Genomic DNA, 21,533 nt, shown 5'->3' with positions numbered 1-21,533 from the left:
CCCAAGTGAGCAGTCCACAAACTAAGGATGATAGCCATCATAAATATAGAGGTGTTTTGAAAGATGAAAGTTGTAATAACTGGAGCCAATGTTATAATACGATCACGTCATCGAGTTCGAATAATCCTACTGTACCAGATTCTAAAACATATGTGGCAACTACGCTGGACGCAACAACATGCTAATGGTGAAAGATTGAATAAAATTCGGACGCAGCATGGTGCTACATATGAAAACAAAATATACGCCGGACGCACTAATGGTAGGACCATGAAAGGACGCAATAATGTGCGTATATCAACTTCTTTATTAATAAAGATATTTGAGATCTGAAACGACCAAATTACGTAATTTTTTGCGTAGATTAATATACTTCGATCAGATTCCACCTAGGTAGCGTATTTCTGGGAGACGCAATAAGGTTGCTTTTTGAAAGGACGCAATAAAGTATGCCAGATGTAAATATATATATATATATATATATATATGTAAAGGACTTATTCATTGGGTATCTAGCAATACATAGGTCAGACTTCACAAAGACTTCAAGACCGATTAAACGCACATAAATACACAAAAAACGCGAGCACAGCACTGAATAAGCATGAGAAAACACAAAAACACGACTTTAATTACGAGGACACCAAAATTTTAGCAATCGAACCTCAACAAAATAAAAGAGAAATTTTGGAAATGATTCATATTCAAATGGCAGACGAGAACACAGTGAATGACAGATTAGACACTAAAAATCTGAGCCGTATTTATATGCCATTGTTGAAACGATCACCAAATTGGAGAATAAGAACTGACAATCAATGAAGAACGGACTGAATTCTAGATCTATGACATAAAGATGACAGCACCCACTTGACAACATCCAAACAACAAGGAAAACAAATTGTGAGATATTTCGCAATCATTTTTACTTATTTGATTAATGTGTGCAATTTTTAGATTGTGATGTCTTTTTAAATTATATTTACACTGAAGAAGGCGGATGCGCCGAAACGTTTGTAAACATTAAAGAAAATTTCAACTTCAACCTAGATACCCAATGAATAAGTCCTTTACATGTCATAAAGAACTAGGTAAAAATGAATTCAAGTGTGTCAATGCAGGGGGAAGGAAGCATTTTCCAAGATCATGACGTAGCTGCACAGCTCAATAACAAGAACACACAAAAGTTAATAGACAAGCTTGCTAAAGCAAAAACCAGAAGAATATTCCTGCTTAAGTGCAAACAGTATAGATTATGCCCAACATTTTTAAAGCTGAAAACAGATCATATTGTATACGATTGCGGATATCTCACTGACAAATATGAGAAACTAAAAAACAACTTCATCTTCCGGACGATAAACTTGTTGATAACAGACACGACCAAAATAATAAATAGGTTAGAGGGTAAGATCCACACAATACTCAACGAATTCGAAAACATCAAGGGAAAAAATTCGAGAAACATCCAAGAAAGACATGTGAACCATAAATTGAAGTATACAATAGACCAACATAAAACCATTCATGACAGAAAAATCCAGAAAATGATAAATTCGCAGAAAAATTGTAAACAGATAAATAAAGAAACAACGAGAATAGTTAACTTAACACAGACAAAACTACCTGAATTCGTGACAGAAACACTCAACTTGGGCCCCAAATATGCTATAGAGGTAGACAGAGAGAGAGAAATTCCAGTTTTCGATATAATTGCACAAATAGAAAGTTCAATCGAAGAATTGCCTAGGGAAGATCAAGACCACATCCGAACAAACATAACACAAACTCTCAATACATACAAAAAACAATTGAAGGGTAGATCACAAAAGAAAAATATTGTCAAATCAAACTTCATGAAAACAAAAACATTTTTGAAAAACAACAACGATTTACAGGTTATCAGAGCAGACAAAGGCAATAAAGTAGTAATAATAACCAAGGATGAATATAACAAAAAAATGCAAGAACTCTTAGATGACAAAACAACCTACAAAGGTATGAAACGAGATATGACTGTGACAATGGAAAAAAAGAACAACAAAATAGTCAAAGATTGGTTACAAGAGAAATACATCACAGCACAAGAAGCAAAAACTATGATTGTCCACAACAGTAAAATATCAAAAATGTATGGATTACCAAAAGTCCACAAGGAGAACATACCACTGAGGCCAATAGTCTCATTCATACAATCACCATTGTATAAGTTGTCAAAATATATGGCTAACATCCTTTCAAAGGTAACAAACACTAATCCTTACTATATAAAAAACTCATTTCATCTAAAAGAGTCACTAAAAAACATCAAAATACAAAATGACCACCGATTATACTCATTGGATGTGAAGTCACTTTATACAAACATTCCCATCGACTTGACGAAGCAGGCAATTGAAAAAAATTGGGAAAAAATATCACAGTTCACAAAAATACCCAAAGAAAAATTTATAGAAACTATTCAATTCATCATGAACAACAGTTATTTTCAATACGAGGATAGCTTCTACAAACAAATCAAAGGAGTTGCCATGGGTAACCCTGTGTCTAGCCCTGTAGCCCAGTTAGTCATGGAATTAATTGAAGAAAAAATCATGGAACAATATGGAACAACATTTTACAAAAGATATGTGGATGATGGTATAATTATCACAACACCAGACGAAATTACTAAGATCCTACACCATTTCAATAATATCCATGAATCATTAGAATTCACACTGGAGGAGGAAAGTAACAACAGCATAAACTTTCTGGATATGACAATTGTGAGAGGAAATGGAGAGCTTTTGACACAGTGGTACAGAAAGGAACAAAATTCCATTCACATCTTGGACTTCAATTCTAATCACCACCAATCCCAGAAAAAGAGTAGAGCAATAGGATATATTGACAGAGCGCTAAAGCTGACATCACCAGTACTGCGAGAAAGGACATTAACAGATGTGGAGGAACTATTGTTCACCAACAACTACCCTAAGATTATGGTTCAGAAACTTATAAAACAAAGAACACACAGACTATACAATACGCAAGAAAAAGAAAAATCCACAACTGACAACACTAAACGGATACCCCTACCATTCATCCAGGGTCTGTCACAGAAAATTAACAACATCATGAAACCTTTTAAGAGAGAACTAGTTCACAAACCACAAAATCAAATAGGCCAGATTTTCAGTAAGATTAAAGCTTCAACACCAAAAATGAAAAAGTCACAGGTGATATACAGTGTGCCATGCCGAGATTGTGACAAACAATACATAGGTCAGACTTCACAAAGACTTCAAGACCGATTAAACGCACATAAATACACAAAAAACGCGAGCACAGCACTGAATAAGCATAAGAAAACACAAAAACACGACTTTAATTACGAGGACACCAAAATTTTAGCAATCGAACCTCAACAAAATAAAAGAGAAATTTTGGAAATGATTCATATTCAAATGGCAGACGAGAACACAGTGAATGACAGATTAGACACAAAAATCTGAGCCGTATTTATATGCCATTGTTGAAACGATCACCAAATTGAAGAATAAGAACTGACAATCAATGAAGAACGGACTGAATTCTAGATCTATGACATAAAGATGACAGCACCCACTTGACAACATCCAAACAACAAGGAAAACAAATTGTGAGATATTTCGCAATCATTTTTACTTATTTGATTAATGTGTGCAATTTTTAGATTGTGATGTCTTTTTAAATTATATTTACACTGAAGAAGGCGGATGCGCCGAAACGTTTGTAAACATTAAAGAAAATTTCAACTTCAACCTAGATACCCAATGAATAAGTCCTTTACATGTCATAAAGAACTAGGTAAAAATGAATTCAAGTATATATATATATAAACAACTTACCTCTCCATCAATGGATAGCAGCACAGCGCCGAATTGCCTCAACATCCAGAAATATACAAGAAGAAGACCCTGCGGAAAAATTAAGGAACAAATGGAAATCCAAAGCGCTGCATGGCAGATTTTTCAATAGCCTTCAACAACCTGAGGTAGACATGGCAACCTCCAACACCTACCTCGAGCAAGGCTATCTTTTTCCTCAAACGGAAGGAACACTCCAGGCCATCCAAGACCAGGTTGTTCCAACAAGAACTTACCTGAAACACATCCTTCAACAACAGGTAGAAACAACAAAGTGCAGGTTGTGTAACAGCGCTGAGGAAACAGTCCAACACCTCACATCAGTCTGCACAACAATAGTGAACACCAAATATCTCACCCGACATGACAACATGGGGAAAGTTGTGCATCAACTAATATGCCTACAAAAAGAATCAATCCCGCATTTTACACCACACCACGTATACGCACCGCAAACATTAAAAGAAAACGAGCAATTTAAAATATACTGGGACTTAACAATAATAACCGACAGAAGGGTCGTACACAATAGACCCGATATGGTAATATTCGATAAGGTCAATAAAACAGCAATCATCATAGACTTTGCTGTGCCGCAGGACCAGAACTTAACGAAAACATACACAGAAAAGATGACAAAATATGAAGCGCTGGCACAACAAATCCGGGATATGTGGAAGTTGAGGGATGCGAGAATAATGCCGCTGATAATATCTGCCAACGGTCTCGTCCACAGAAAAACCACCCAACATCTACTCGAATTGAAGCTGCCGCAAAACACGATTATGTGGATGCAAAAGGCGGTTATACTGAGAACAGTGAGTATAATAAGGAAAACCTTATACCCTCACTAGCAGCAGCAGGGGACTGGGACTACCCTTGACGGCAAGTCCGAGTAGTCGCGAGAAACCCACGAATATGTGTGAAACTAAAAAATATATATATATATATATATATATATATATATATATATATATATATATATATATATATATATATATATATATATATATATATAATATGTAATATAATATATATATAATATGTAATTTAACTCCCAATATATATATATATATATATATATATATTGCCCCTTTGGTATGTCTCCAACCACACCATCCATGAGGATTTAAGAGTCCCATATGTTACCACAGAAATAGAAAATTACTCGAGAAAATATCATCAGAAGCTAGAAGGACATGCCAACCAACTGACAGAAGATCCGTTCAACTCACGGAGGTTGAAAAGAACCTGGACAAACGACCTAACTGGATAATCTTCACTATGAAATGATGTTCAATTGAACTTTCTCTTAGTCTCTACATACAACACATTTACTTAATACTTTTTAAAGTAGATTGTAAATCTCTATGAATTCAATAAAAAAAAAAACTAATTATATGGACATAATTCAATAAAACCCATTGAATCCACCCGTTCTGTTTTTGAGATACCTACTCTGAAGATAATATTGTCCTCATAATCATCATACTATAACATAAAGCATTAAGGTTCCAAACTTTGTGAGGGGCATACGTATATAACATTAACAACGATATATTTTAACTGGCAGAATCATCGAAATATTCTACTTCTCCTCCATCGGTTGGAAAAGTGTTGCTACGTAAAAGATCTCAACCGTAATTAGCCATTTTTTTCATTAATTACGTGTTTCAAACGATTGAATATAAATCCAATCCATAGGGTGCGATATCCATCCATCTAAAGCAATCAGGAATTTTTTATGACAATTATTGACTCAATAGGTATTACCAGATTGCGGAAAGAATGTAGAATATTTGTGAGAGAAAACTTCTGAAATCAGAATTTCCGTACTTAACTGAATACAGACAAAGTATCTCCCCCTTTTCATGAACTGACCCCGAATTGAACAAATTTTGGATGTACAAGCTCATCAACTCCTGAAAATTCTAGAGTATTCTTCCCCGTTCGCTGGTGTCTATGAAATTAACGAATGAAATATATCCACATAGCAACAGCCGTAGGAATTCCCTGATGACGAAATTCGCTAACTTTTACCTATTCAAAATATCCCAATATTGAGCAGGAAATCTTCTATAACAATAATATGAAACTCAAATGCGACTTTGAAACTCAATATCAAGAAAGGAATATTTCGTACTTTTGATATTCCTATAGACCCAAAACTTCGGTGGATATATACAGGGTGATTTCTGACCAATGACCCATTGAAAGGGGATAATAGAGGACAATATGAGGAGTCATGGACACTCAATCATATTTTATGCCTACTAGTTTCTGAGATACTGGGTGTTTCCTGAAAATCATTATATTGAAACCCCGACAGTTTCGAAACTGTTGATTTTGATGATATTTGGCAAAATTTTATCTTTGAGACAATCAATAGCAGAAATCAATAAAAAAACAGGACCATACAAGAACATAAACTTTTTACGTTCTAGTAGTAAAACATCCCTCTGTATTGAGTCAAAAAATTTTAATTATCAATCTCGTAGACATAAAAAAATGCTATGGAAATCAATGATCAATCTGAATAGCACAAATTTTCTGTTTATAGTAGAGCCATCTGAAAAACAAAATATCTCGATTTTTTTTACAAATCTCGAAATAATCGACTGATTTCAATAATATTTAAAACTATGTTTGAGAAGCAGGTGTTAAAAAATTATTTCGATATTAAAGACTGATTTTGTGCCCTAGTTTTGATGATCAGATATCAAAAACACCACTCCGTATGATTCACATTTTATCATCAACATATTATTCGGAAAAGGAGAAATAGTTATTTTCCTATCAAGTGCGGAAAGTGATACTTGCCCGCACGAAACTGCCGTTGCCCGAACGATGCGAAGCAGAGTTCGGGTAAGCAGTTGAGTGCGGGCAAGACACTTTCCGCAAGAGTTAGGAACAATTTTTTTTCTACAAGCGCTTGAAATATATAAATATATCCATTTCTCGAAACAGATCATATCTCATTTGATTAATTCATATATAATGACAGACGTAATTCTGCATGTCATTACTATGGGTTTCTCATCGTTGACGTTCTATGCATAGAAACATGATAGAATTTAATTTACTCTATAAGATTTGCGTGCGGGAAAAACCCCTGCTAATCCATTCCCGCACGCATTTGCGTGCGGGAAAGAAATAGCAGGCGTTTTTCCCGCACGTTTTGGGAAAGTGACTCTTTGCAACTTGGAATGCGTGCGGGAAAAAGGTTGAACGCGCACGCTTGTAGAAAAAAATATTTCTGAAAGAATTATTTCCCATCATTCAGAGTATCCAAATCGGTGGATAAGTGGGGGAAGTCCTAGAAGAAGGCCAGCACCATCTCCTGATTTTATCCCTTTGGATAATTTTTATAGGGTCATTAGAAAAAATTAGTCTATCCGAAAAATATCAATACTAGAGCTGAATTATTTCAGAGATTTGATGAAGTATGTGCTGATCTTCGGTATAACCCTCAAATGTTACGAAAATCAGTTTTCTATGTATAGAAAAAAGCTGAAAAATGCATGGTCATTCAAAGCAGCTTACTGATGGAATATCATGAATAAGTTATCATATTTCCTATGTGTTCGTTAGAAGTTCTATTCAAATATGAATTGTTCGTCTATGAATGCATTTTCCGAAACGTGTGACTAATCAGTTTAAAGAAATGTGCTAATTGAATACATTGTTGCCGAATCATTTCTTCTCGTCTTCAAGAATATGTTAGTTTCGAATTCATCATTGATTTCTATAGCATTTTTTCTTGTCTTCACGAAACTGACAGAAAAAAATTCTTCGCGTACAGAGTTATGTTTTGATACATGGGCGTAAAATGTTTATAATAGAGTACGGTCCTTCTTTAGAGAATTTTGGCAAGAAAATTGCAGACAGTATGCAGTTGAACAGTGAATTCTACTGAAAGTACTTATGTAACTGCAAAGAATTCACGATGCATGAATTCACTAGTAATTATCTAGAGAATTTTCGACTGTTGTTAACGGGCTTTAAAGACAAAAATATTCAATGGTTTGGAAATTATAGAGGTTTGAATATACTGTGATGTTCAGAAAACACCAAGTATCTCAGAAATTGGATGTTTGAGTGCCCATTTCTGACTCCTCATATGATCCCCTATTACCACCTGCCTGATGGGTCATTGGTCAGAAATTACCCTGTATACTTAGATACATTGGATCTTTTCGTATTTTATGCAGAGAGTTTGAAAAGATTCACCATCTTTTCCGCAATATTTGTGTCGACTTGAATCTTTCGATCGTACCGGAAGTGTATATCAAATGAAGTCAAAGTTCCTGAAAAGAACTGTTTTTAATTTTTTTCATAACCGATCCATGAAAAGTGATTGAAAACTTATAAATCGTTCAGATTTTTCGGAAATAAATTTGGAAATTCAATGGCCTGCAATACAGCAGGGAAGTGATTGCTCTATATTTTTGGGGACACCTTCGGCGAATGAAAAATCTTGTCAAAGGTCTACAACAGAAGGAAAATTTTAGACTCAAGTATATACTATAAATGAACTATTTTCGGGTAGAATACATTTCACAAATGAATTTTATTTCTGGACGTAAGACATGAAGTTTATTTTTGGAGATGAGGCCTAATTAATATATATCATTGAACTAATAAGTTCAGTGAAATATACAGGGTGTTTCAGATTAAGGTCCCGTGAATTCGGGATCCTATTCCTCAGATGATTTTATGCTACAAAGAAGCTATGGATATTGTTTCTGAAATACAGGGTGTTCAAAAATTGTAAAATCAGAAGTTATCTCCAATGTCGGAGTACATGAGATAAGTAATTGCAGAATTTCGTAGCTATCTGATGAAATTGCTTTCATTTTTATCCCAGAAAGTATTCATTTCAGGTGAAAAACTCAAGAAACCATTCTGACTGTGGATTATTGGATAATTATGAAAATAATTTCAAATTTGAAAAAAAGCATTGGCGTACCATTTTTTTACCAAATTTATTCGGAAAGAAGTCTGTACGGACGCCTCTGGGGAATATAAAAAATAGTTTGAAATTTGAAAAAATGTGTTTTAATGCGTACTCATAACCTACCAAAACTCAAATGAAAACGGTGTACGGTTTCGAAAATATTTCCGAAAAACCAATTTTTGTTTTGAATTTCAACAGCCTGTATTTCAGGAACAATGCGTAAGAAATCCATAGTCTATGGTATCTTTGTATCATAAAATCATCTGAAAAATAAGATACCGAATTTACAGAACCTTATTCTCATCTTGAAAATTCATTTAATTAATTGAGTGTTTGGGCCCTATAATCATGGACTCCAAATGTATATGTTTAAAATGAGTTTCTATTCAGTGAGGATGAATTAAAGTCTCGAATGCGTTTCTCTGCTGAATATCAAACTTTAATTTACAAAAATACAAAGCAGTACCTATTGTCGATATAGCCGTCAAATATCAAAGAAACAACATTTTCAGCCTTCAATCCAAATTTCTTAGATCGATAACGGAATTATATGAATTGAATTTGATCTTCACAATTATGACAAGAAACGCGAACTTCAAAGATAAAAACTCTCAGATCACGTAACAGGACAAATTATACCAAAGAAAAGCTGAAACATGCGATATTTCCTTTACATGTGTTTAAATCGTAATATTTGAGGACGTTCTTCGTTATGGTATGGCCAGTTTGGACAAAAATATTTCAGTGATCTCACAACGAAATTTTTACAAATGAATTTCATTTGTGAAAGTGAAAAACAGGTTTTATTTCTGGAGAATAAGAGCATTCACAATGAGGCCGTCATGTTAATCTCTACGTCGTGTTATGACTATAATTATTCGAAATATATTTGTGTTTTTCAATATATTATAAAATATGTTGCTATATATGGTGAAAGTATTTATTATCTTCAATTAATTCATTGTGGAAACCTCGAATCTTGGTCTAAAAATTTCTATGTGTATGAATCGTAAAGTTTGAGGACGTTTTTCGTTTCGGCAAGTTTGGGGATTTCATTTATTAAATGATGGGAATACCTCTAGGTAAATTCTGCACCAATTCGTCAGGAGCAAATCAGTTGGAAAAATTGTTGTCTGACAATGAGAGAACAATGAAACATCTACATATTTCAGATAGTAATTAGATGTATCATGTACTCTGATTCTAGTATATTTCACCCTCAATTGTGGATAACTGACGAATCAGCAAAATGTTCAGAAAAAAGTGAATTTTTGTTATAATAATATCAAGTTAACCATGTAAACCATCATAATATGAATTTCTTGAAGTGGATATAGGATAAATTTCTTCACGAACCCTATCAATCTGATTTCGTACATTATTATTGATCATTAAATCCTTATTGGTCATTGAACTTTACTGCATTTCATAACTTGTGTAAATTGTGAGGTTTGAGCTTGTTTTTAGTTATTTTATGAACAGTTTGGGGATGAAAATATTTCGAAGACTCTTCAGTTTGGTCGTTCAAAAAAGTCATTTAACTGTACAAAATTGTTCAACAGATTCACTTTGTAGAATAATTCGATAGAATACGGTAACAATACGCTCAGGAGTGATGCTTCCACTTGTCTCGGAACGAATTTATTATCGAAAATTTATTTTATATACATATTTTAAAGAAGTTCGGAGTCACGTCCCCAAACTAACCATCTAAACAATTTCTGAAAAAGTTTGGGGTCAGGTCTCCAAACTAACCAACTCCCAGAAGAAAAGTTTGAGGGCCGACCCCAAAGTTGACAAATGTCTCCAAACTGACCATTTAGCGACTGAAAAGTACCCCAGACTTGACGATTTACATATATACCTCCGAAATCGGAGGTGACAACGTTTTGCCTTGCTTTTTAGCTTGTTAGATTCAGGAGGCTTCAGGGACCAACATATCAAAAAATCGTTTTGAGGTCACAACGCACACCCTTTATGTACTGAACAATCTTTTAGTTCGAGTGTATATCACTGGCGCTAGTGTGCTGAGCTGTATATCGAAGAATTGCTCTGGAAGACTCTTTGCTCGTTAGCACCTCCGAAAATGGCAACGTTGTACTGTGCAAGCAGATGTAGACAGGCGGAATATCAGTATACGGAGGAATTAAGTGAAGAGAGGCGCAGCGCGTTATTTCCTCCATTATTGCAATCCAGGCGGCATATCTCAACGATTTTTTATCGCATTCTTCTGTAGGGGAAAGAATCACGTGAAAGAAAACTAATCTTGGCTCTCTCGAATGGAATTATGACTGTTTATATTTCATCGTGTGTATCTATGCATCCGTTGAACTTCTTTCATCTCAAGCTAACACTATAATTCTGAATTTGGCGAACTATTTCATTACCTATCTGAAAACAAATCGATTTGAGTCTTGTCCATAATAATATTGCTTCTCTCTATGGAAATGATCTATATAGATAATACTGCCTATTAGAATAACGAATAATCAGTATTGTTACATTGCATATAATAAAATGAGCTGTTCAGCGAAAAAAAAATTTTTCGGAAAAGAATATTCAGATGAATGGTGATGAATATTCCAGGACAATGAGCCATTCCGAAAGTTTTCATTTCAGAATCAAGAGAAAAAATGCTACAAATTTTACAATATCACAGAAATGAACAACGTCAGCTAAACCGAATGTTGGACATTGTTATGTTATTTCAAATGGAACGATCTATATATTTTTCTTAAATTGGATTGCTCAATGATTTTGAGGAATCCTTTGCTCAGAAACATCTCTTTTATTATCGATTATGTTTAAATATTGGATTTTCCCGAAAATTTAAAGAGCTTGTACCATCTCTCTGGTTTAAATTTTTTAGTGATGTATCATAAAGAAACTTACCAATTATATCGAAACAAGTAAGATTTGATGAAGAATTATCCAAAACAGATTTGCATTTTTCGATAGATCATACTGGATGTAAGGGAAAAAATAAACAAAATTGAAGGCCTTGAGTCAACTTAATTTGAAATTGCAACCATATTTTTGTCAAGACATGATGAATCTACAAAATGAAGTTAATAATATAGATACATACTCGGATACATATGATTGATATACAGATGATTGATTGGTAAATTCCCAAATGCTATGATGGACGCATGATGAAAGGAGAAAGACAAAAATTAATTTAAGTATTTTCGCATGCAGTTTTATTATTCAAAATAAATGATGATTCTTATAATTAACAAATCAGGTGCAATTGAAATTTTTGTTTTGGTCTTCGAAAATTACATATATTGATTGAACTCCTTCTATCCACAATAAATAGGTACATAGATAAATTATATCTGTATACAGGATATCTGTCAACAAATGCGAAGGACTAAGGGAGATGATTCCTTAATAAAAATAAGCGGGGGTAGTTCCTATAAATTTTTTTCCAAATAGACAGCCCTTCCAAGACATAGCTTTTGGAAGGCGACGACGAGTTTACAGTTTTTAATTTTTTTTACAGGTTCTAAAAAACACTGAGTCATAAAACTATACATATGATGAAGCACTGAGTAGATTGGTACCAGTTAGGCAGTAACTTGCTATCGATTTTTTAATGTGTCTCTCCCTTAAATTCAAAAATTTCTGTTAAAATGTTGAAACTTGAGTTATTATGCTATTGTCTTAAAAGTGTACGAAACTAGAAGGTCGGGGGATCCAAAATTTCGGTCCGATTCACCTCAAAAAACATAATAAAATGAATTTCGTGAATACCGAGGCTAAAAACCACTATTCTCCGCTATAAAAAATTAGTATTATTCCCATAATATACAGACTTAATGAATGCTACATATGTTGCTATAAATATAAGGCCAGGTTGTTCAGTTCAGGATTGGGCCGAGATTTAAGATTATCCTAGATTAACCTGACAGAATTGAACTGAAATGTCAAAATCAATCTAAGATAAACTTTAATCCGGAACTGAACAACTGGGCCTATTCATGTAGGGTTTCGGATTTTGCGAGAATCTACTACTTTTTCTTCAAAACAACAACTGCGCTGAAGGAAATGTGATTGACTGTTAGCGACACATAATATCAACCATCTAAATTCTGTAGTCTATACAAATTTTTTTGAACTCTCATTATACTACAGGATTGGGATAAAGTTTGGCACCAAATTAATATATTTAAAACGGAACGGAAGGTAATATATCTTCTTTTTATAGATTTTCATACAAAATACGTCATGAAAAGCAGAAAGAGTTATCTAATACAAAGTATTTCGTTTTATTTCTCACTATTGATACAAATAACAACGATTTATTCATCTGAATGGATTTTTTCTCCAATGTACAAAAAGACTGAATTTCTTCTTTTTACAGATAATTTTTACATGGAACCCGATATGGACAGATCCGAAACAAGGTGCACTTTCAGAATCTGCAGAAATATACAGGGTGTCAGATTTAAATAAAAAAGTTTTGTCATTTCCGGTTAAACCGGAAGTATCTCATTAATGAAAATATGCTCATCAGATGCATTGTGGTCCATTACACTCAGCGGCCAAATTTCAAAAATATCGCCCGTTTTGTTTTAAAGATATTAATTTGGTGCCAAACTTTATCCCAACCCTGTATGTAGCAGTCTGATACTGAAATCCGTCATTTGACAAAATGAGTTGTCAGTTTATAGACTGACCAACATTTTCTAAAGCTATTGTTCTTTTAATTAAATCATTCTATAATTGGTCCTAAATTGACAGTCGTATTGTGAACAACGATATGCAGTGGATTATCTAAACACGAAATAAATTCTGAAATGTTTCGGATCATGAGGCTAATTGAATAAGTATCTTGTTCGTATCATTTGTTGAACTTCATTATTCTAAATATTCTTCAGTGAATGAAAGTATAATATCAACACACATAATTTTTTGATTTAGTCGTCATCAAATCATTTAATAAATCGTTTCTCGAAAAGTTTCGAGTCTTGAGGCAAATAGAATATTGAATTATTTACATCATTATTTGCCGAACTTCAAAGTTCTGAATGAATTAAAATCTAAACTTGACAATATACGAGATAATTTTCGCAAGAGTTTCAACGAAATCTGAAAATTTCCATCATTCTGAAGCATTCTGGACATCAATAATTCTCGAATCATCCATGGAATAAATTCAATTTTATCCAATATAATACGCACAACGAAATGTTATTCGAACTCGGCATCTTGAGCAATTCGTTCCTAAAAAGCTCGAATCAGGTAGAAAAGTTTGAACCCTTCGTATCAGTATCACGTGTTTTGCAGTAAACAGATGCCCAATGTAACCAACGTCGAACGTCGGCATTGGGTAAAGGGATGAACCAGAGTCTCTGGATGAACGTTTCTCACAACAAGAAGAATTTGAATTTTCATATGACGGTGAGGGCATTTGTTTTAAAATTTCAGAGTACAAGAAGTACACAGGGTGTTTCACGAGTAAACAGACAAATGAAAACCGTGAATAGAAAGGGCGCCCGCAGAAATTTTTCTCAGAGGGGGCAAAATATCATCTACGATTAGTTTTACTGAAAGAAAAATTTCTCTAACGGTGTCTATCAGAATCTCAGGGGGGGCCGTGGCCCACGATAGAGTAAACAAAATATTACCGAATGACACCAACATTAGTTCGACGAAAATTTACAGTTTCCAAAATAATCAGAATTTTATTAAAATACCTAAAGTTGCCGATTTTCGAACTATTTTTCTCAATAACAGGGGCAGTTTGTGAAAAAGGATATCGATTTTAAATTATATTGAACTAAGATTACTGTTTTATCTCCCCTAATTGAAATGATTTTAAGAAGTAAATCGATAACCATAACCTAAGTAAATATAAATTAAAACATTTTTTTTACATTTTCAATACTCAGAATAAACAGGGGTGATAATATGGAAGAAAAACGCTATCCTTAATCACAAATTGGCCTTGTGATTGAAAAAATTGTTCGAAAATCAGCAACTTTAGGTTAGATTTTCTCAGAAACGCTACATTTTCGCTCAACTAATGTTGGTGTCATTCGATAGTATTTGATCTACTCTATCGTGGTGTGACGTTTGATTCAATAGTTTTGGGGCACCTATATATAGGTTTCTTCGGGGTTTTTTGAAATTTCTCGAATTTCCGTTTGTTTATAACTCCTGAAATTCTCGATCAAGTCGACTGAAAATTTATATTTAGCCTTGAGTTGTTAATTTCATTGAAACAGAGCATTAAAATTCGACAAAAATCTGAACCCTGCTCAGTGAGGCTTTACTTGACTTCAAACTAATAAAAACACCGTGTATGTAGTTTTTAATCATAATTTTACCTTTTTTTTCTACATTATTATTGTCTTAAAATGAATTGATTTTTGGGTTGCCCCACCTGTTGATCATGTTCTAGAAATAATTCTTTTGGTCAGACGCCTCTAAGGAATAGAGCACTTCATGAAAATGTATTTTGAAATTCTTGATTGATTTTTTTTTTTCAAAGAATCTTCTGTTGAATGTGTTCAACAATTATACTATATTCGGTCTTCAAAATAGTCATTCACAATGATAAAATGTTTCAAAATTGATAATACCCAAATATGGATGGAAAAACAACGCTATCTTGAAACTAAAAATTAAAACTTGATGTTCAGAATGAATCTATTTTTCTATGGACAACTAGTTGTGTGGATGAAAACAAAGAAAGAAAAAAAAACCAAAGAAAACATTTCCAATTCCATTTTTAGATTTCCACATTTGATTGGCGAACATATTCATCCCATTAATTAATGTGAAGCAAATGTCAATATGCAGCTCTGTTTTTTCCAGAGGCATTTCACCACCAAACAATTATTCATTAAAAATAATCCACTGATAAGGCATACCAAAGTTTCATTGATTTTGAGAAAATCAATGCAGATACCTGAAAGATTCAAAATTATGACGAAAAAAACTACAAACAGAGTGTTTTGCATGAGTGTAAATTTGAATATAGCCTCAATGACTCATTGAGGCCTGTGTTCGTCAACTTTTAATGTTCTGTTTTATTGAAACTTACAAGTTTAAGCGGATAATGAATTTTTAGCCGAATCCAACTAAAATATTTGGAGTTATAGCCGAACGAAAATTCAGGAAATTTGAATAAACTCCTCTGTATATCGGAGACGGAATGGCTAACACATACATATGAGGTGTTTTTAAACTCAGCTCAATGCCCTCTATTCACGGTTTTCGTTTGTCCGTTAACTTGTGAAACACCCTGTGTACTGAAAAATCGCAAAAGACTCCTCGAGCAATTAAAAAATGCCATTAAATCAAGGAGTTTCTTTTGATCCGCCATGATGAAAAATGTCAATATCCAGCTGTTATTATTATTTGGGGTGATTAATCGAAAATCCCCAATATCTCGAAAACCAAGGCACTTTTACCAATCGTAAAATATATTTTTCTGAACCGTCATAGAATCCTCTATGTATTGAATATAAACAGACATGAATACAAGCCAGTGGTTTTGTTTGAAGGTGAAGCTCCTTTTGCTTCAAACTTCTTTCAATTATTTTGACTACCATTCACGCAAGATGATTTTTGTTGAAGAATTCAATATTCTTGTAATTATCCGTTCATTTCTTCAAAAGATATCCATTCCCTACCACTTTTGAGTATTCAACTCAACACTGCATCAATTGCATTTCATCTTCGGGTTGTTTTTTTTGAATTCTAAGAAGATAAACAACAGTAACTCTCCTCAAACTACTGATCACTTGTATTTTCATGTAAATAAATAGATTTGGTATATCTTCAATCAGTTTGTATAAACGTCAGTTATATTCGTTACATATTTTCGACTCAATATTTTCCGAAGTGATTTGACATTGTGATTAAATACTTAATTACTGAGAGTCTCACGTAGAACGGACTAAGTAGCACTGATTTGAAACTCAAAAATGTTTTGACAAGCGTCTCAACCAAACATTTTCGTACTATACAGAGTGAAAGGTATCCAATTTCCATGGCCAATCCAGTGCTAAAATAAAAGTGAATGAAGTAAAGAAGCTGAAAGTAAAACGTATATCTTTGTTGATTCATTCGGGAAAAACATTTCAATGAAGTTCCTAATGTCGTGGATATAATGCCCAAAAATTAGATTACTATTTCATACCAGAACAAATTCGTTAAAATTGTCTTTGGAATTAATCTTATAGACCATATTAGTGAGGTTAGGCGGGAAATTTGAATCGCGATCCATCCGTGGATCTGGTCCCTGAATGGGGTATTTTCCTAAATTTCAAAATATATGCCATAAAAATCCTTATAACTCAAATATCTCGAAATATATTTTTTTCGAATTTTAACATATTGCATTTTGTCTGTATTCGATTACGAAAAATCTGATTTCAGAAGTGCTCTTGTGAACATTCTACGTCATTTTTACAATCCGGCAACGCCCATTTGTGCCAGTAATGGTCATGAAAGTTTTCTGATCACCATAGATGTAATAAATATCAAGTTTGATGATCACATTATTCACATTTGACAAGAAAAACACACAATGACACAAAATGTCATCGGTTTTAAGAAGGTGAAGACACAGATTACAGAAACATTTTTTTGTAATCTGTGGATATCTTCTTGATCGGTTCCAGTGTTGTCGAATTAACAAAAATTACTATACTTTAATAAAGGCATTCTACGTCACAAGCTTCCACATAGTCGAATTTCAAAGGGTGTATTTCTGAAATGTCTGAATTTGGAAGCGAATCTTTTACGTGTTGAATAACTAGTAGAAGAGGCTTTCCATAAATAATCTCAAATTCGGTTTTGGAGTTTTAGGAAACTTGCCCATTCCCTATGCATTTCTTATGGGACTAAAAATGCCGCGTACTTCTCGCCTGTTTTTGGATATTTTAGCGAATTTCTTAAGATTTATTTCTGTTGGAATGTGTTCTATGATCCTTTCTTAACAAGTTGAAAACAAAATTTCGTAATAAAATGGTATATTTTTTTAATAATGGATCAATATAAAATTGGTCAGCAAGATCCATGGAAGTTTGTCGTAGCTTCATTTCGTTTCTAACCTCTGAAGCTGACATCATTCTAACGCGCAAGCGTAGCATGTCATTTTCTTTGTTACGGTTCATAATTGACGTATAGCAGAAATGATCTACGACATACGGATATATACTCCGTATAATAATGTGTTCAATTTTGATTTTAGGACATATAAAAGTATATTGTGATGTAAAATGTACTTGGAAACAACCTCTAATAATTGCGGCACCCAATTTTGCATGTCTTTATATTAACATTTACTTCTAGCTAGCGATATTCCATCTCAAAGTCGATTTCTATGTAAAAAAATTTGAATATGGATCTCCCGCCAACTGACTGATTCTAACCTCACTAATATGGTCTATATGTCACGAAAAATTTCATTGTAATGTATCATTCATTTTGGGACCTATATGTTATTGAACTCCCCTATCGGACGAAGTATCGTAGACGTAATATTTATTCAAAACTGTTGATATTCGTGAAGAAAAGATAATAATTTCTGTCCAAATTCATTTACTCCGAGATCACGAACCTTATCAATCAATTATTAGCGTATGAAGTTTATGAATATCAGTATCGTTCTCGAACTATTTACAGGTTTCAGTATGTGTGAATGAATCGGAAGAGCAGCTGTATTCTGTATATGAGTAGAATTCAAGCTGCCTTACTTTCTGTCCTCCTGAAATCTGGCAACGTTGCGGGAGGTGAGAGCGCACTACTAATAAGAAATATATGCGGAGGTAGTAAGGTCTGATTCGTTTGAAGAAAAATTTTTCGATGAAAATCTTTTCCCCTCTTTAGGTACCCCTGTTATTAACCTTCCCCTCTACATATATAAGCAAAAATTATTCCAATTATAAAACTCCTTCACCCGGAGGTCAGGTCGCCCAATGAACTTAACGGAGGTAACAACGAACTATGGGTTCATATATATATATATATATATATATATAATGAGGATAAATTCAGATGCATACCACTCGACGATATGAATATCGACAAGTGTTACGATCTGAATTGAGCTAGCCAGTTTGTCATCGTCAAGGCCCCCAAATGGAGTACGCTCCACCGAAGAAAAGCAGATGCTGACCATGGTTTCGGCCTCATTTGGCCTCATCAGAGCAACATAGCATTTTTCCACGGTGGAGAACGTTTGGAATTGATGGAACTTTATTCAATGTTGTTATGTTCTAGTGGGTTTTATTTATTTACCCACAGCGCCATCCAACATGAAACGGTATCCGATTCAATCCCCCCCAGATAGAAACCAAGACGAAGACAATAGCATATATGTCTCATATTTTCCCTAATTCAGTACGCCGGTTCGCCTTGCGAACGTCGGACGTATGATGGGAAGTCTGAGACGCGCTCGGTTCTCGACAGAATACGATGCCGGCGATACAATAATGAAGAAAGTGATCACGCCTAAACAGGGAGGCAATGAATTAAATAATGAGGATAAATTCAGATGCATACCACTCGACGATATGAATATCGACAAGTGTTACGATCTGAATTGAGCTAGCCAGTTTGTCATCGTCAAGGCCCCCAAATGGAGTACGCTCCACCGAAGAAAAGCAGATGCTGACCATGGTTTCGGCCTCATTTGGCCTCATCAGAGCAACATAGCATTTTTCCACGGTGGAGAACGTTTGGAATTGATGGAACTTTATTCAATGTTGTTATGTTCTAGTGGGTATTATTTATTTACCCACAGCGCCATCCAACATGAAACGGTATCCGATTCAATCCCCCCCAGATAGAAACCAAGACGAAGACAATAGCATATATGTCTCATATTTTCCCTAATTCAGTACGCCGGTTCGCCTTGCGAACGTCGGACGTATGATGGGAAGTCTGAGACGCGCTCGGTTCTCGACAGAATACGATGCCGGCGATACAATAATGAAGAAAGTGATCACGCCTAAACAGGGAGGCAATGAATTAAATAATGAGGATAAATTCAGATGCATACCACTCGACTATGCTATTGTCTTCGTCTTGGTTTCTATCTGGGGGGGATTGAATCGGATACCGTTTCATGTTGGATGGCGCTGTGGGTAAATAAATAATACCCACTAGAACATAACAACATTGAATAAAGTTCCATCAATTCCAAACGTTCTCCACCGTGGAAAAATGCTATGTTGCTCTGATGAGGCCAAATGAGGCCGAAACCATGGTCAGCATCTGCTTTTCTTCGGTGGAGCGTACTCCATTTGGGGGCCTTGACGATGACAAACTGGCTAGCTCAATTCAGATCGTAACACTTGTCGATATTCATATCGTCGAGTGGTATGCATCTGAATTTATCCTCATTATTTAATTCATTGCCTCCCTGTTTAGGCGTGATCACTTTCTTCATTATATATATATATATATATATATATATATATCCAGCATACTATGTTGCGTCCATACATTGTCTTTGGGCCATACACTATTGCGTCCTGAATAATACTGCGTCCGTATACCGGACGCAGCATTGTTTTTCAAAGTTTTCTCTGGTATTTCGAGGGATTCAACGACAGGGGTGGTCGCAAATCGTGAAGGACGTCGAGAGCTATCTTTGGAACAACTATAGATTTCATACATCTTTTGATAAAAGAGTTATTCAATGTTGAAAAACATATCTTCAGACACAGTAAAGTGCTTCTCATGAAACCTAAAGTATATTTTTAGTTCACGCAAATTCCGCTTCGGGGGCGCTTCAAATGATGAAAACTGATATACAGTCAATATACATCTTTCACACGACGCATAATGTTGCGTCCTAAATCTGGCAACTGTTTACTTGTATACAACAAGTAAACCAAGTTGTATTTGCACAACTGAAATGATTTCGCTTCCTAGGCTCCAAGGTCATCCCGAAAGTCTGTTAGGTGAAGAATTGGATTCTGTCTCTAGAGCAATAGCAGGACCGATTGAAGTGCCCTTATGGTGTTCTTTAAACTGATATTGTCATTATTATTTTTTCGGATGAAAAAAAATTATAACTCACCTGAATTTTATTCCACTTCAATTAGAAATCAAACGATAACACTTTCCAGAGAATTATCGGATTTATAAATTGACATGAAAGGTATCGCTTTATCCGCTTATGCTTATGTCATCTCATTTCACTTGTGAATTAAAATTTTTTCATTCCACTGGATGAATAAAGGTCAACTTCCCTTGTTGCTAGAGGCAAGTGTATTTGCCTCTTCATTTCCTTTAGTTCCCGAGGGACCAGGAACCTAGCTATAGAGTCATACGGTCATACAGAGCAGTTTTTGTTGATCGGTCGTCCTGTAGGCCATCTGGCATTTGTGAATTGGTGTATTCTCCAGATTCTATGTTCTTATGTTGTTATCTACTACTTTCTTCATCGTCTTCAATAGAAACGATGTTGAATTAATTGTTCTTGAAGATTGTGGGTCCCCATTTTGGTGTGAAGGGAACTTTTGTCCTTCTCCATTTTCTGTGTATATGACACATTCTAAGCAGCTTCTGGTTATCTTCAGAAGATGAAGGCGAATCTCTTCTAGGATTTTTCTTTACACTTCTGGTGATCTATATAGATTGAAGGTGTTCATTGCCCACTCCAAACATCGTCTTTTAAATATCCCAATCTTCCTTACGAGGATTCTTGGTCT

The 21,533-nt window shown here is 34.5% G+C and overlaps 1 protein-coding gene across 1 annotated transcript; it reads left to right on the top strand.

The window, feature by feature from the left end:
* The first annotated feature begins 1,097 nt into the window (after window positions 1–1,097).
* Window positions 1,098–3,497, top strand: LOC123317762. Its single transcript, XM_044904372.1, has one exon. The coding sequence runs from the start codon at window positions 1,098–1,100 to the stop codon at window positions 3,495–3,497; it is 2,400 nt and encodes a 799-aa protein (XP_044760307.1).
* The last annotated feature ends 18,036 nt before the right edge of the window (window positions 3,498–21,533 follow it).

Source organism: Coccinella septempunctata, chromosome 7 (genome assembly GCF_907165205.1).
Source record: "Coccinella septempunctata chromosome 7, icCocSept1.1, whole genome shotgun sequence".
In the NCBI taxonomy this organism is placed as follows: Eukaryota; Metazoa; Arthropoda; class Insecta; order Coleoptera; family Coccinellidae; genus Coccinella; species Coccinella septempunctata.
This window is presented reverse-complemented; position numbering and strand designations above follow the sequence as displayed.

Bases quoted from the DNA above. Each gene is read 5' to 3' on its own strand.
- LOC123317762 (XM_044904372.1), top strand. From the start codon at position 1,098: ATGAATTCAAGTGTGTCAATGCAGGGGGAAGGAAGCATTTTCCAAGAT.